The sequence below is a fragment of the Sciurus vulgaris genome, assembly GCF_902686455.1.
Source record: "Sciurus vulgaris genome assembly, chromosome: 1".
Classification (NCBI taxonomy): domain Eukaryota; kingdom Metazoa; phylum Chordata; class Mammalia; order Rodentia; family Sciuridae; genus Sciurus; species Sciurus vulgaris.
The window spans coordinates 69,554,804-69,568,994 of NC_136461.1; the positions used below are offsets into that span (position 1 = coordinate 69,554,804).

Sequence of the window (14,191 nt, forward strand, 5' to 3'; positions counted from 1 at the left end):
TCATTTCTGTGGATTAAAAAACAACTTGAGTAAAACAGCTATGATATATTCTTGGCAGTTTATCATATCAAAGACTGTGTAGTCATAATGTATGTGCATGAAAAAGTCACTGCTTTCTTATCTCTATCGTGCACTCTTAAAATAGACTTTGTCTCAAAAAATTGTAGGAGGTCATTTCTAGAATTATGTTGATATGGGGATGGGCTACTAAAAATGAAACATAAATAATATGATGGTGATATTACTATATAATATGTATTGGTTTTTATCAGACTAGAGCCATTGCTTTGCTTTTAGAATTCTTCTGCTCCAGGTGGTTTTCCTTCTTGGTATATCCAAGAACCCAAGTAACAGGGGGCATGCTGAGGCTTACAGTGGAAATTATGCCTTGCTAGTTCTATGTGATAGATCAGAATGATGTCAAGTTGTGTTTGGTTTATCTGTGAATTTTAGAAGTTCCTTTTCGGGGTTTTTTTTTTAACCTTACTCTTAAGCATGACAAATCAAACCTTGAAGAACTAATCTATATTTCACAATGAAAAAAAAAAAAAGAATTTTTGTAGTTTCATAACAGAGGAGTTATTTAAAAGTCGTAACTCCACTAATTTTGGTTTGCAAGATCTAGAAGAAAGAATGCATCTCACTAGTTAGTAAAAGACATTGGACCTGGGAGCTTTTCAGTTAAAGTTGGGTGGGAGTGCCTGTTTTCACTTAGTGAAGTTCTGAGAGTCCCTTTTTAGCCTGTCTAATGGGGGCAAGAAATAACTGCTGAAGTCTAAATGATTTTTCAAACTCAAGTGTTCAGTTCAACTTTAAGGTATTAGTTAGAGTTTGAAATGTAATAATTGGTATGTTGCCCAGGACATTTATCTCAGTGGAAGAAGAATAGAGCTGCAGCGCGCCCCTGCCCCATTTAGCAGGCAAAGACCACTTCTGGAATATGATTAGGCTAATGATCATTTTGATCCCCCTAGAAAAGTACAAATGTAATAAATAAGGAGTGTTTCACATTAATAAAGCATGCCTTCAGGGAGTTACGTGTATACGTAGTAAATTTCAGTATGACCTTAATTTCTGACCAGTGTGATTTTCAGTATGTCTCAAATGAGCTTCTCTGTTCAGATAAGACTAATAAAACTCCTTAAATTACAAATCAGAAGCTGACTTACACTATGCAAATGAAGCTAGCTCCTACTTTGTGACAAAAGATTCATTTGTAACTTAGATTAGAGGCTCCAGTCTGTATTTTTTGGTGACTAATGAATCTGGCCTCAGCAGACCAATTTCTGTTCCACTCTAGTTAATGGCTGCAGCAGTATCAGTGTGAGCATTTCAACTGTTCTATCTCCCATTAGAAAAAGAAAAAAGTCTTTAACGCCACTTGGAAGTATATTCCACCTGCCAGGAAGGTCATGGTGGCTCACAAGGCAGACAGAACGAGGGTATTAAGATGGATTAAGCTAATTAATCTTACTCTGACAGTAGCCTCAAACAACTTTTCCCCCTCCTCATTTCAATGTAGTACCTCAAACTAGCATTTTTCACTGTTGTTCTTTATATAATGTATGTTCTTTTTCTTCTGTGATTATACCAATAGATCAAAACAGTGCATTTGTGGGCTTAATGACACATTATGAATAGGTAAAGGAAAGAGTAAATAAATTTAGTCATTTCAGCTATCTAAGACATATTTAGGGCACAGGTACAGCAAGTGTCAGTATAAGAGTCTACCTTCAATTGATTGTCTGGCTTATATTTCTATTTATTGTTATTTTGCATGGTAATAACTTAAACCTACATATGAATATTAATACCTTAGATGTTTATGATGGCTTTATTTGTGCTTTTTTGTTTTCCTTAAATTATCAGTATAGGCTTTAAATATTTTACTTGCTTTCTTGATTCCTTTAAAAGCAGACCATTGACTATGAGTTAAGGTATACTTATGAAGTGTTTTTTTTTTTTAGATGGACAGGGAATCGGAAGAGTGAAAATATTTCCAAATAACTTATAATATTTAAAACCACCTTGTTTTTCTTTCTTTCTTTCTTTTTTTCCTCAAATGATATTAAGTAGACAATGCCTGATAAAGCAAAGTTTTAGTTACTATTTTAGTTTTGGTTTAACGAAGCTATGTGACTGAAGTTTCAAGCATAAATATTCATCTACTCCAGACAGTAGTAATCCATGTTTTCCATTTAGAACATTTAATTCTAAGATTACAAACAGGGTTACTTTCTTGGATGTAAATACATATGCAAGAATCATGTCTCAGGTTAACAGTTGCTGCTGTTTGTTAATGCTTTTCAACAATTGAGGTAGGACTACATAAACAGAGATGCATCACTATTCTACACATTATAATCAGATAGAAATCTGCTAATCTTTACTTAATCCTAGTTTGAAATGGCCAGGTGTGATTCAGCTTGATCAGATGTAGATTGTTCTAGTGTCCTTCCATATTGAATTAAGAGTAAATTGTCATGACAGATAAATATTACAATTGTCACTAGTCAGTGATTAAAAACCACCTTAGTTCTAGAAGCAGTCAAAACTAATGATAGTTGTCTAATGGATGCAGGCAATTGTTGACACAGTGGACAACCTTCTGAGACCAGAAGCTTTGGAATCCTGGAAACACATGAACTCCTCTGAACAAGCACACACTGCAACAATGTTACTGGATACATTGGAAGAAGGTGCTTTCGTCCTAGCTGACAATCTCTTAGAACCAACCAGGGTCTCAATGCCCACAGAAAATATTGGTAAGTGGATTTATTGCCAGGTTTCATTTTGATTTAGAACACATACATTTAGGAGAATGCTGTTTTCATTCTGAGCCTTTTATTTCCCAGTGTCAATCTTCTCTTGTTATCTGTTAGCAAAAGAAATTATTGATCATACTAAAATAAAATTAATGCAAAAGCCAAAAATCTATCCTGTATCTTAAAAGTTGGTTTTATGGTTATGTTTGTGTTTTTCACTTGAAAAAATCCTTAAAGAAAAAAGTGCAAGAGCCTGAATATGGATTGCTTAAGTAAGGAAAGTGCTTGTGAAACTGGCATTTTTCCCCCATTTTAAATAATATATTCCTAATGAATTTAAATTGCTTTATGGAATGTGTTCTCCCAACTGTTTTGGCTCACAGAACTTAGGCAAAATATATTAAAAACTACTGCTTTCAGGTAAAAATGGTCAATGAACTACATCTCCCATAATGCAGAATGTCCTTGTTTTATAGGTTTCAATTAGCTACAGATAGTTTTGAAGCATAATAGAATTCAAATGTTGCCAATGAGAGACTGGAATTCTTGACATAAGTAACATTTTCTTAATTTAGGCTTAACCATTTAGAATTATTGATAATTTGATGAGTGTATCCGTTAGTAAGGTAAAAAGATTTCGAAGCATAAATGTTAAAACAAACAAAAAACTAGAAGGGACACACTACTCTCTCTCCCCCAAAAAGTGCTAACTTCACTATCAGATATTGAATGAAGGCTTCCTCTCTGGGCTACCATGTCTTTTGCCTATCTGTGCTCATCTGTCTTACAGAAATTTTTATTAAAATGTATAGAAAAAAAGGTACATAGAAAAAAATAGACAATTTGATTTGAATTCATAACTTTATTTAAAAAAAAATTTTTAGTTGTAGATGGACACAATATCTTTATTTGTTTATTTTTATAAAGTAGGTGCTGAGGTTAAAACCCAGTGCCTCACACATGCTAGGCAAGTGCTCTACCACTGAGCTATAGCCCCAGCCCCAAAACTTTATTTTAAATAAGTGAAATTTTCTAAAGGGTAGGAATTAAGGGTAGGAATGGCAAATCACTTAACTTCGAAGTAAATGAAGTCAAGATAATTTGGCCCACTATGACCTGGGATATCTAGTCATGAGGAAAAGGATATTTTAGTATAGATTTAGTAGAAAATAAAACTCCCTTTCTTTGTCTAAGACTTTTATTATTTGGGGGGTTAATTTTAATTACTGACCTAATAAAATTTCTAAGATAATCATTGAAGAATGCCTTTCGAAGATTTCCAGTGACTTGTAAGCACAGAGGGATGTAGACTTGATTAACTTAGAGTTGAATCATGGAAAATATTACTGGACATGGCATATCATGACCACAATTTGTTCTTTAAATCTTTTGAAGGTTATATTTTTAAATAAACAAAAGCGGGGAAAAAAAGAAAAGGAAGAATGAAACTGAGCTAAAATTTCCCTTTTTTGCTCTTTACCAGTGTGCATTAGGATTTGAGGGGAAGGATGGAGTTCCATTCAGCCTTTCAGATGTCTGACACACTGTTAATGTGTCCCAGTTTGAAATATACTTCAAAAAGTGAAATATATTTTTCCTAATACTTACATTTTTCAGAGTTCTAAAAGATTATTCTTCATATAATTTTTTTCATTTTTAATTAGAAAACATTGAGTGGAGATTGTTGTAGAATATAGTGTACATTTTACTGATGTTTGTCAGATAATGCCTAGAACTTACTCTTACGTTTACCACTCAAGAACTATCAGTGTGAAAGTGATTTTACATATTCTAATATAGTTCTTTCTGATTTCTAAGTTATACATAATTTTGTAAAATAAATTTAGTATAAAGAAAACATCTTCCTATTTCCTAGGACTTATATTGTCATTTTGGACTTGAAAACTAAAATGACCTATTATTCCCTCTGTCTTCACTTTCTTGAAGCCCTTATTTACATTTAGGATTTGATGATAATGTTTTAAATTTAAATAGTTTGATTTCCTCCTTACTGATTTCTCTCAAAATCCTTAGTTTAACTTCATAACATGGTTTACCCTTATGATCCATGACCCCATAAAAGTGGCATAATTGCGTCTGACAGTGGCATTTTATAGTCTCACTTTGAGATATAATTTATATACAATAAGGGCATTAGAATCTTTACAGTTTGATGACTTTTTAACAAATATAAACCTGTATAATCATCAGTATGGTTAACATTTTTATTATTCCAAAAGTCAACTCCTCCCGCTGTCAGCCCAGGAAACCACCTATCTGTTTTCTGTCACTTTGGTTTATTTTTTCTAAGATGTTCATTGGATGGAATTACATACCATGAATTCTTGGATCTTGCATCTTTTATGCAGAATAATACTTTTTAAAAAATACTTTTTTAGATGTTTGTAGACCTTTATTTTATTCATTTATTTATATGAGGTGCTGAAAATCGAACCCATTGCCTCACACATGCCAAGCAAGTGCTCCACCACTGAGCCACAACCCCAGTCAGAATAATACTCTTGAGATTTATTCACGTAGAGGGAGTGTCAATAGTTCAGTTCCTTGCCTTCCTGGGTGTTATTCCATTATTGGATATAACACTACTTGCGTGTTCACTCGCTGTTTAAGCATTTGGTTTATTTCCACTATTTTGCCACTGTTTTTCCCAATAATCTCCAAAAGCAACATATGAAAGTTGCACTTTTTCTGTTTCTTTGCCACCAGTGTTAGCAGCCATTTTAGTGGCTTGTAGTGACATCTCATTGTGGGCTTACTTTACATTTTTATGATTGCTAAGTAATTTTTCACTGATAATTTTTCCTGTGTTTATTGGTAGTTCAACATTTTTTTAAAAATGTTGTAATGATGTGACTATTCATTTCTTTTGCTCATTTTTAGTTGGGTTTGTCCTAGTATAAAAATATTGTGTCAGTAACATGTATTCTGAATGTTTCCCTCAGGATATGACTTTTCTTTTTATTTTTTTATTATCTTGTGAAGAGCAAAAGTTTCTAATTTTGATCAAAAATTTTTATTACCTGCTTTCAACAACATGCCCCTAATATTGTTTCATTTATGCTTCTCATCATGGTATTGTTATACAGCAAATAATAACATCTTATCATTATGAAAAACTTATTTTGTATACCATACCTTTCAAAAGCCACAGTACCATTATCACATTGAAAAAAAGGGGCAAAAAACAGGTTCAAATAATAACAAAATATGTTTACGTTTTCTTTATTTTTGTAAATTTGTTGATCCTTGCTTTGAACTAGATTTCATACAAGTCCATGTAATATATAGGTTTGACTGAGTCTCTTTTAACTAAAATACTGCATCTTTTTTTTTTTTTTTTTTTTTTTTTTTGCACTTTTTCTTTTTTGTAAAAGAAATCGGGTGGGTGATTTGTCCTGTAGAATTTCCCACATTCTGGATTTGGTTTATTTCATTCCCAGTGTACCATATAACTGGGCTTGGTATAACCGCAATCAGAACTAGAGTCCTCTGTGAGTGTGTGTGTATGTGTGTGTGAGAGAGAGAGAGAGAGAGAGAGAGAGAGAGAGAGTGTGTGAGAGTGAGAGAGAGAGAAGGAATCGAACCCAGGGGCGCTCACTGAGCTACATTGCCATCCCAGCCCTTTTCATTTATTTTGAAACAGGCTCTCTAAATTGCCCAGACTAGACAGACTCACACTTGTGATCTTCCAGCTTTAGCCTCCTGAGTAGCTGGAATTACACCACCAAGCCCTGCAGCAGATCTAGATCTAGAGTCTTAATCAGGCAAGCTTTAAGTTTTTTCCCTCAGGAACTTTCTAGGCATCATATCATGCGGCATTTAATACTTGTTTCTCCTTGTGACTGTAAGATTAATTAGATAGTTAAGGTGTTAACAGCCTGATCTGTCCATTGTAAAATTTTCTTTCACTTGTTTTCAGAATGGTCCTAGTAGCTAATGTGATTAAAGATCCTGATAGTCACAAACAGCTCACAACAACAGAGACTTAACTTTTCATGCTGCACAGCTGTTGAGGATAGGCTCTGGCCCTGCTTCCTTTAGTCTTCTCTTCTGCTCCATGGTGCATTCACCTGGGGTTCAGGCCAACAGGGCAACTCCTTAAGACCCTGCAGGTCTCCTGGCAGAGTTCGGGGGTTTTCTTAGAGACTGGTGGGTTCTGTTCTTCTTTCATCTCATTGAAGTCAGTACTTTCTGATGAATTTGAAAAAATAGAGGAGAAATACATTAAAATTCTATCTGCAGTATTGGCTGTAAGTGACACTCTGAATGACGCTCCTATGAACCAAGTATGTTCACTTCCAGAAATCTGTTGAATAAGGCATCTATGTTATTTCAAGAGCACAGATAGTATAGAAACTATGGCACATCTATGTACCAGCTGAGCCACTCATGGTATTTTATCATGTTCACTTTTTTTGGGAAAACTATAATCATAGATAAATAATGTGAAAGGTCCCTGGTTTCCTCAGATTTGTTCAGATCAAAAAGGTGTTGTCATCTTCGCTTTATTTTCTAGCACTGATAAGCTTTAATTAATTTTATTTTATTTATTTAGATTTTCACTGTGTTGTCCAGGCTGGACTCCTAACTCCTGGGCTCAAGCATTCCTCCTGTTTCAGTCTACCACTGAGCCTTTTTTTTTTTAATTTAAACTTTGCTCTATAAATGTGTACAGATAGTAATTTTCCCTAAGTTTTTTAATTGATTTCATACTACAAATATGATTGTATAATTTTTCCTTACCATTATTTTTTATTCGTACATGCTGACATGCACATGTCTATTTTATTTATTCGATGTAAGAATACACCAAAATTATTCTATTAATAGGCATTTTAGTGACTTTTATTTCTGCACTGAAATGAGGAAAATTGCAGTGATTTTTTTAATGTCTTCTTGTTCATTTGTGTGCCTTTGTAGACATATGTACGCACACCTTGAAATAGAATGTTTGAGTGATAAAACACGCCTGTCTTTGCTTTACTAAATAATGCCAAATTGTTCTATAACCTTGTTTTACCAATTTACATTGTCACAAGTAGGTAGTAGCAGTGAGGCCATCACTGTCTTTGCTAACATTTTATTGTTGACATTGATTTTATTGATCTAATGAGTTTGAATTGATCCCATTACTTTATTAATTTGCAGTTCCCCTAATTACTGAATTATTTTGATTCTTAATGTGTTTATGTGGCTGTTCCAGTGTCTCTCCTATGAATTCATCATCTCCAGTCTTTTAGTTTTCCATCTCATTGTACCTTTATGCATTCAGGACACTAATTCTTTGAGGATTATATAGTCTAGAAATACTCATTCTCTCTGCCTTCTTTTAACTTTTCATAAGATGTCTTAATGCATAATACTGAAGTCATGTTTATTAGTCTATTTTTTATGGTTGGTATTTTGGTATCTTAAGAAGTTTTCCTTATGTTGTCCTGCTTTGCCTTTTTACATTCATCTTTAATATACTTTTTTATTATGATACAAGGGAGGTCACTGATTTGATTTTTGTAAATGAATAAACAGTGCTTTCTACATTTGTATTAGTGCTTATCTATTCTTGTCCCCATAGATTGGTAATGATATCTCTGTTTTATGCCAACTTGTACATGTCAACTTGTTTGATGAGTCTATATTTTGCTGCTTTTGTTTCACATTGTTTTGTTTTCAATATTGCTAGTATCTCTTGAGTCTTTCAACCTTGCTCCTTGAGGAAAAGCTGTGGCTGCTTTTTGGTATGTGTCTTCCATATGAATTTTAAAGTCAAATTTGTCAAGTTATACACATACACCAAACCCCCTGCAATATATATAATCTTAGTGGAATTTTTATTTGTTTGTAGATTTGATTTCCAAAGACCTAGCAGTTTGATCTGTTGAATGTGCTTAATTAAGACAAGTACATATTTTTGTTTGTTCAGTCTTTTGATAGTTAAGAGTTTTCCTATTAACATCTTGTGCCTTTTTAAAAAATTAGGTTTTTTTCCTCCCAAACCTATAGTTTTTGTTTTTGTTACAAACAATAGATCTTTCTGAACTACATATTCTGATTGTTACTTGATATATGGTAACACAGTTGATTTTGCTGATTGCAGCCTTGCTAAATTCTTATTATTCTGATAGTTTGTACACTGTGTCATGATTACTACGTAGCTAATTATGTTTACTATAAATAATAATCTTTTTTGTAGTCTTTATGCCTTTTATGTTTCTTGAATTACCATTTTAGATAGAGTCCTCTAGTTCAATGTTAATTAAAACCTGTTGATATTGATTATTCTGAATTTAAAAAGGAGTGTGTGTTTGCTATAGGTCTCAAATTGATGACCTTTCTCTGAAAAAAAACAAAAAAACAAAAAAAACCCTTTATTAGTTAAGGTCTTTTCTTTTCATTCTATGCAGTTCCCCTGATTACTGAATTCTTTTGATTCTTAATGTGTTTATGTCTTTTATTTTCATTCTATATAAATTAAATGAGTGTTGAAATTTACTGAATTTTTTCTGCTTATAATTTTTCTTTAGTTTCTAATTCGATGATATAATCCTACATTTTCTAATGTATTAATTTCTGTATGCCTTTTTGAGCTAAAGAACTTGTTAGAGAAATTATAAAGTATATGTTTACTTTATAAAAGATTTTAACATAACTTTAATGAGTGTGAATGTCCCATTATTTTATTCCTTGGGCTGTTTTATGCATTTATTATGTAAGTCTTTCTTGAAATGAATTGGGACACATTCTTTTTCTGTTTTCTGAAACAGAAATTCTTGTTTAAAGTTCAGTGTATAGTTGGTTGATTTTATCTAATTGCCATAAAGTATTTTAGTTTTTAAGTTTCTTCCAGTTTTATTTTTCTGTGAAAATTTCTTTTTCCCTCAAAATGGCAATTATTGATTGATACAGATTTATTGGCGTAAAGCTGATTATTGATTGATACTCCTACAGCTTTTGAGTATCTAAGATCTCCAGTAATGATCCTGTTACTTTTGAAAATTCAAAAATTTTCTTCTTTACTATGGACATAATTTTTGAACTTCAGTAAGTAAATATTTGTGGAATAAAATTAACTCTTTGTACATGTATGCCTGCGCACTGGTCCTTCTTTTCTCTCTTTTTTTTTCCTCTGTTTTGAGATGTCTCTCCATGTTACCCAGGCTAGTTTCAAACTCCTCGGCTCTGGTGATACTCCTACATCATCCCCCCAAGTGCAGGAATCACATGCCAAATTTGTACACATGTATGTGTAGAATGTTTGAACGTTTCATGAAAACTCAATGATTTTCTTCTTTTATTCCGTCATTTATTTTAAGCATGATTAATAATTAGAACCCCTTTCAGTGTGAAAAGGAGGGAGTACGTTTGAGTTTTTTATTTTTATTTTTATTTTTTGCTGTAGTGGGTAGTGAGCCCAGGGGTGCTCTATCGCTGAGGTACATTTATTCCATATATATGGCATAAAATAGATGCATATATTTTACATATATTTTCCCATAAAGAGACATGAAAATATCAATTTGAAATATTTTTTGTTTAATTTCATGATTTAAATAAACCCTCAAAAGGTTTTTACTATAAATTTATATGGTGGGTTTTTGTTTTTTGTTTTGTTTTGAGTCAGGGTCTCACTATGTTCTCCAGGCTGGCCTCAGAGATCCTCTTTTTTTTTTTTTTTTTAATTTTTTTTGTGTAATCATAAATTTACATAGAGTAATGTTGTTTGATTCATTCTGTTATTTTTTTCCCTTCCCCCCACCCCTCCCACCCCTCTTTACCCTCTATACAGTACTTCCTTCCTCCATACTTGCCCCCCTCCCTAACCCTAACTCTAACCCTAACACTAACCCTTCCCTCCCCCCCATTATGTGTCATCCTCCACTTATTAACAATATCATTCGTCCTTTGGCTTTTTGAGATTGGCTTATCTCACTTAGCATGATATTCTCCAATTTCATCCATTTGCCTGCAAATGCCATAATTTTATCATTCTTTATGGCTGAGTAATATTCCATTGTATATATATACCACAGTTTCTTTATCCACTCATCAATTGAAGGGCATCTAGGTTGGTTCCACAGTCTGGCTATTGTGAATTGAGCAACTATGAACATTGATGTGGCTGTATCTCTGTAGTATGCTGATTTTAAGTCCTTTGGGTATAGGCCAAGGAGTGGGATAGCTGGGTCAAATGGAGGTTCCATTCCAAGTTTTCTAAGGAATCTCCACACTGCTTTCCAGAGTGGCTGCACTAATTTGCAGTCCCACCAGCAATGTATGAGTGTACCTTTCTCCCCACATCCTCGCCAACACCTGTTGTTGCTCGTATTCTTGATAATCGCCATTCTAATTGGGGTGAGATGGAATCTTAGGGTGGTTTTGATTTGCATTTCTCTTATTACTAGAGATGTTGAGCATTTTTCCATATGTTTGTTGATTGCTTGTAGATCTTCTTCTGTGAAGTGTCTATTCATTTCCTTAGCCCATTTATCGACTGGATTATTTGAATTCTTGGAGTAGAGTTTTTTGAGTTCTTTATAGATTCTGGAGATTAGTGCTCTATCTGAAGTATGATTGGCAAAGATATTCTCCCACTCTGTAGGCTCTTTCTTCGCATTGCTGATAGTTTCCTTTGCTGAGAGAAAGCTTTTTAGTTTGAATCTATCCCAGTGGTTGATTCTAGCTTTTATTTCTTGTGCTATGGGAGTCCTGTTAAGGAAGTCTGGTCCTAGACCAACAAGGTGAAGATTTGGACCTACTTTTTCTTCTATAATCTGCAGGGTCTCTGGTCTGATTCCAAGGTCCTTGATCCATTTTGAGTTGAGTTTCGTGCATGGTGAGAGATATGGGTTTAGTTTCATTCTGTTGCATATGGATTTCCAGTTCTCCCAGCACCATTTGTTGAAGAGGCTATCTTTTCTCCATTGCATATTTTTGGCCCCTTTGTCTAGTATGAGAAAATTGTATTTATTTGGGTTTGTGTCCGTGTCCTCTATTCTGTACCATTGATCTACCTTTCTATTTTGATACCAATACCATGCCGTTTTTGTTACTATTGCTTTGTAGTAGAGTTGAAGATCTGGTATTGCGATACACCTTGCTTCGCTCTTTCTACTGAGGATTGTTTTAGCTATTCTGGGTTTCTTATTCTTCCAGATGAATTTCATGATTGCTTGCCCTATTTCTGTACGGTACATCATTGGGATTTTAATTGGAATTGCATTGAATTTGTATAGCACTTTAGGTAGTATGGCCATTTTGACAATATTAATTCTTCCTAAGTGAATTCAGTAAAGTAGCAGGTTACAAGATCAATGCCCATAAATCCAACACATTTTTATACATAAGTGATGAATCTTCAGAAAGAGAAATTAGGAAAACTACCCCATTCAAAATAGCATCGAAAAAAATAAAATACTTGGGAATCAATCTCACAAAAGAGGTGAAAGACCTCTACAATGAGAACTATACAACACTAAAGAAAGAAATTAAAGAACACCTTAGAAGATGGAAAGATCAGAGATCCTCTTTACTCAACTTCCCCAGTACTTGGGCCAATGTGGATGTATATGTTTGTGCCACTCTTATTCCTTTTATATTCCCAGCCCAAACACATGGAATCTGATAGGAGGAAAGGAGATTATCTACCTACCACTTGCTTAATATTTCTAAACATGAGTCAATAAAATAAGTACCTCAACCAGTTTCTGCAGCTGATAGAATTCTAGGCATTACATGATTCTTATTATGAAGTTGTATTGTAGTAATTTGGAATGTGGTTTATTTTCTTATAAAAATCTTCTGAGTGTGTTTCCATATTTACAGCTAAACCTGTATGTGTTTACAAAACAAATTTGTGGGACATTAACAAAAAACATTAGCATCCAAGAGTTATAAGAGTTCAATAGAAGTAAATGAGCTCATTTTTATAAAGAAAGGGAGTGGGTGAATTCATTGGATTTGTGTGTATATATGTGTTTATGTCTAGGGATAGGACTAGTTAAGAAATGATTTCGTTATTAAAGAACATGAAATTCAGAGGAAAATATATGGACTGTAGTTTCAAATTGTTATTACAAGTATTGTTGCTTTTTAAAAGTTAAAAGAATATTAATATAAAGCATAATATTTAATATAACAGTAAACAGCAAACATTTATGTTGATAGTTTTGTTGATCAGATAAATGTTCTCAATCTTATATGTTTTGTTTTGTTTTCGTTTTTGTTTTTACGGTGCTGGGGATCAAACCCATGGCTTTGGGCTTGCAAGGCAAGCACTCTACGGACTGAGCTATCTTCCCAGCCCTCTTATATGTTTTTCTTATGTGTTTTTCAGTTTTGCTACTTGTTTTGAGTTTTTGAAGTTTATGTGTCTGGGGGGGGTTGTTTTTGTTTTTGTTTTCCTCTTCTTGCAAATTCTTACCTGACCTTGTGGTACTAAAGCAGCTAATATGTAAATGACATGACAGTGTTCAAACAAAACTTTGTTGAGTTGATAACAACTATAGATCCTATTTTGCCCAACTTGAAGTATGTAAGATTAATAGTTACTAGTGAGAATTAATCGGAAGTTTTAACATAATGACAGGCATTTTCTCACAAATACACTTTCTTTGCTGGTCTCACTACTTTTAAAAATAAGAAAAATATATTACTAAAATCTTGATCTTGATAATTTTATATATTAAAATGTATCATAGGGAAATAAATATATGTGCAATCAAATTTATACCACTGTCAAATATGGTCATTGAAAAGTTATTTAACATAAAAAGATGCAAAAATATCAATTAAAATTATTTTTATTCAATTTCATGATTTAAATAAGACCAAGATTTTTACTATAAATTTATACAGGGTATTCACACTCATAGGATAAAAGTTTGTAATTGATTCATGACAAAAGCCATAAAAATATGAAGAAAATGTCAAAATGATTATACAACATATTTCAGAAAGTTTTAAGATCTCTTGGAGTAATTTAATTTAATATTTGTTGATCATTTTATTGGAATCTACTAGTCAAGTTTTGCTTCTAATGAAAAGGAAAACGGCTTCCATACAATTACCATTTGCCTCTTTTAGTTTAATCTTAAGAATTCCCCATTTTTTCCTCTCTTTTGTCCTTGGATTCATCCAGTTCTGGAGGTTGCAGTCCTTAGTACAGAAGGCCAGGTCCAAGACTTTAAGTTTCCTCTGGGCATCAAGGGAGCAGGCAGCTCAATTCAACTCTCTGCAAACACTGTCAAACAAAACAGCAGGAATGGTAAGATGAACAGTTTTTTAAAAAATGGTTTCTTTTGTTGTTTCATTAAACCTATTCTAAAATATTGAACTCCACATCATGCACAACTGTAAGAATGAGATCCTAATTAGAATAAGGTATACTCCATGTATGTATAATTTGTCAA

At 33.2% G+C, this 14,191-nt stretch overlaps 1 protein-coding gene across 17 annotated transcripts in view; it reads left to right on the forward strand.

The window, feature by feature from the left end:
• The window catches only part of ADGRL2 (adhesion G protein-coupled receptor L2), a 623,949-nt gene that overhangs the window by 583,899 nt on the left and 25,859 nt on the right, over positions 1–14,191 (forward strand). For all 17 annotated transcript variants that reach the window (XM_079147428.1, XM_079147431.1, XM_079147427.1 and 14 more), the window contains 2 exons: positions 2,582–2,765; positions 13,921–14,046. In XM_079147428.1, coding sequence (XP_079003554.1) covers positions 2,582–2,765; positions 13,921–14,046 — 310 coding nt within the window. The remainder of the gene's footprint in view (positions 1–2,581; positions 2,766–13,920; positions 14,047–14,191) is intronic.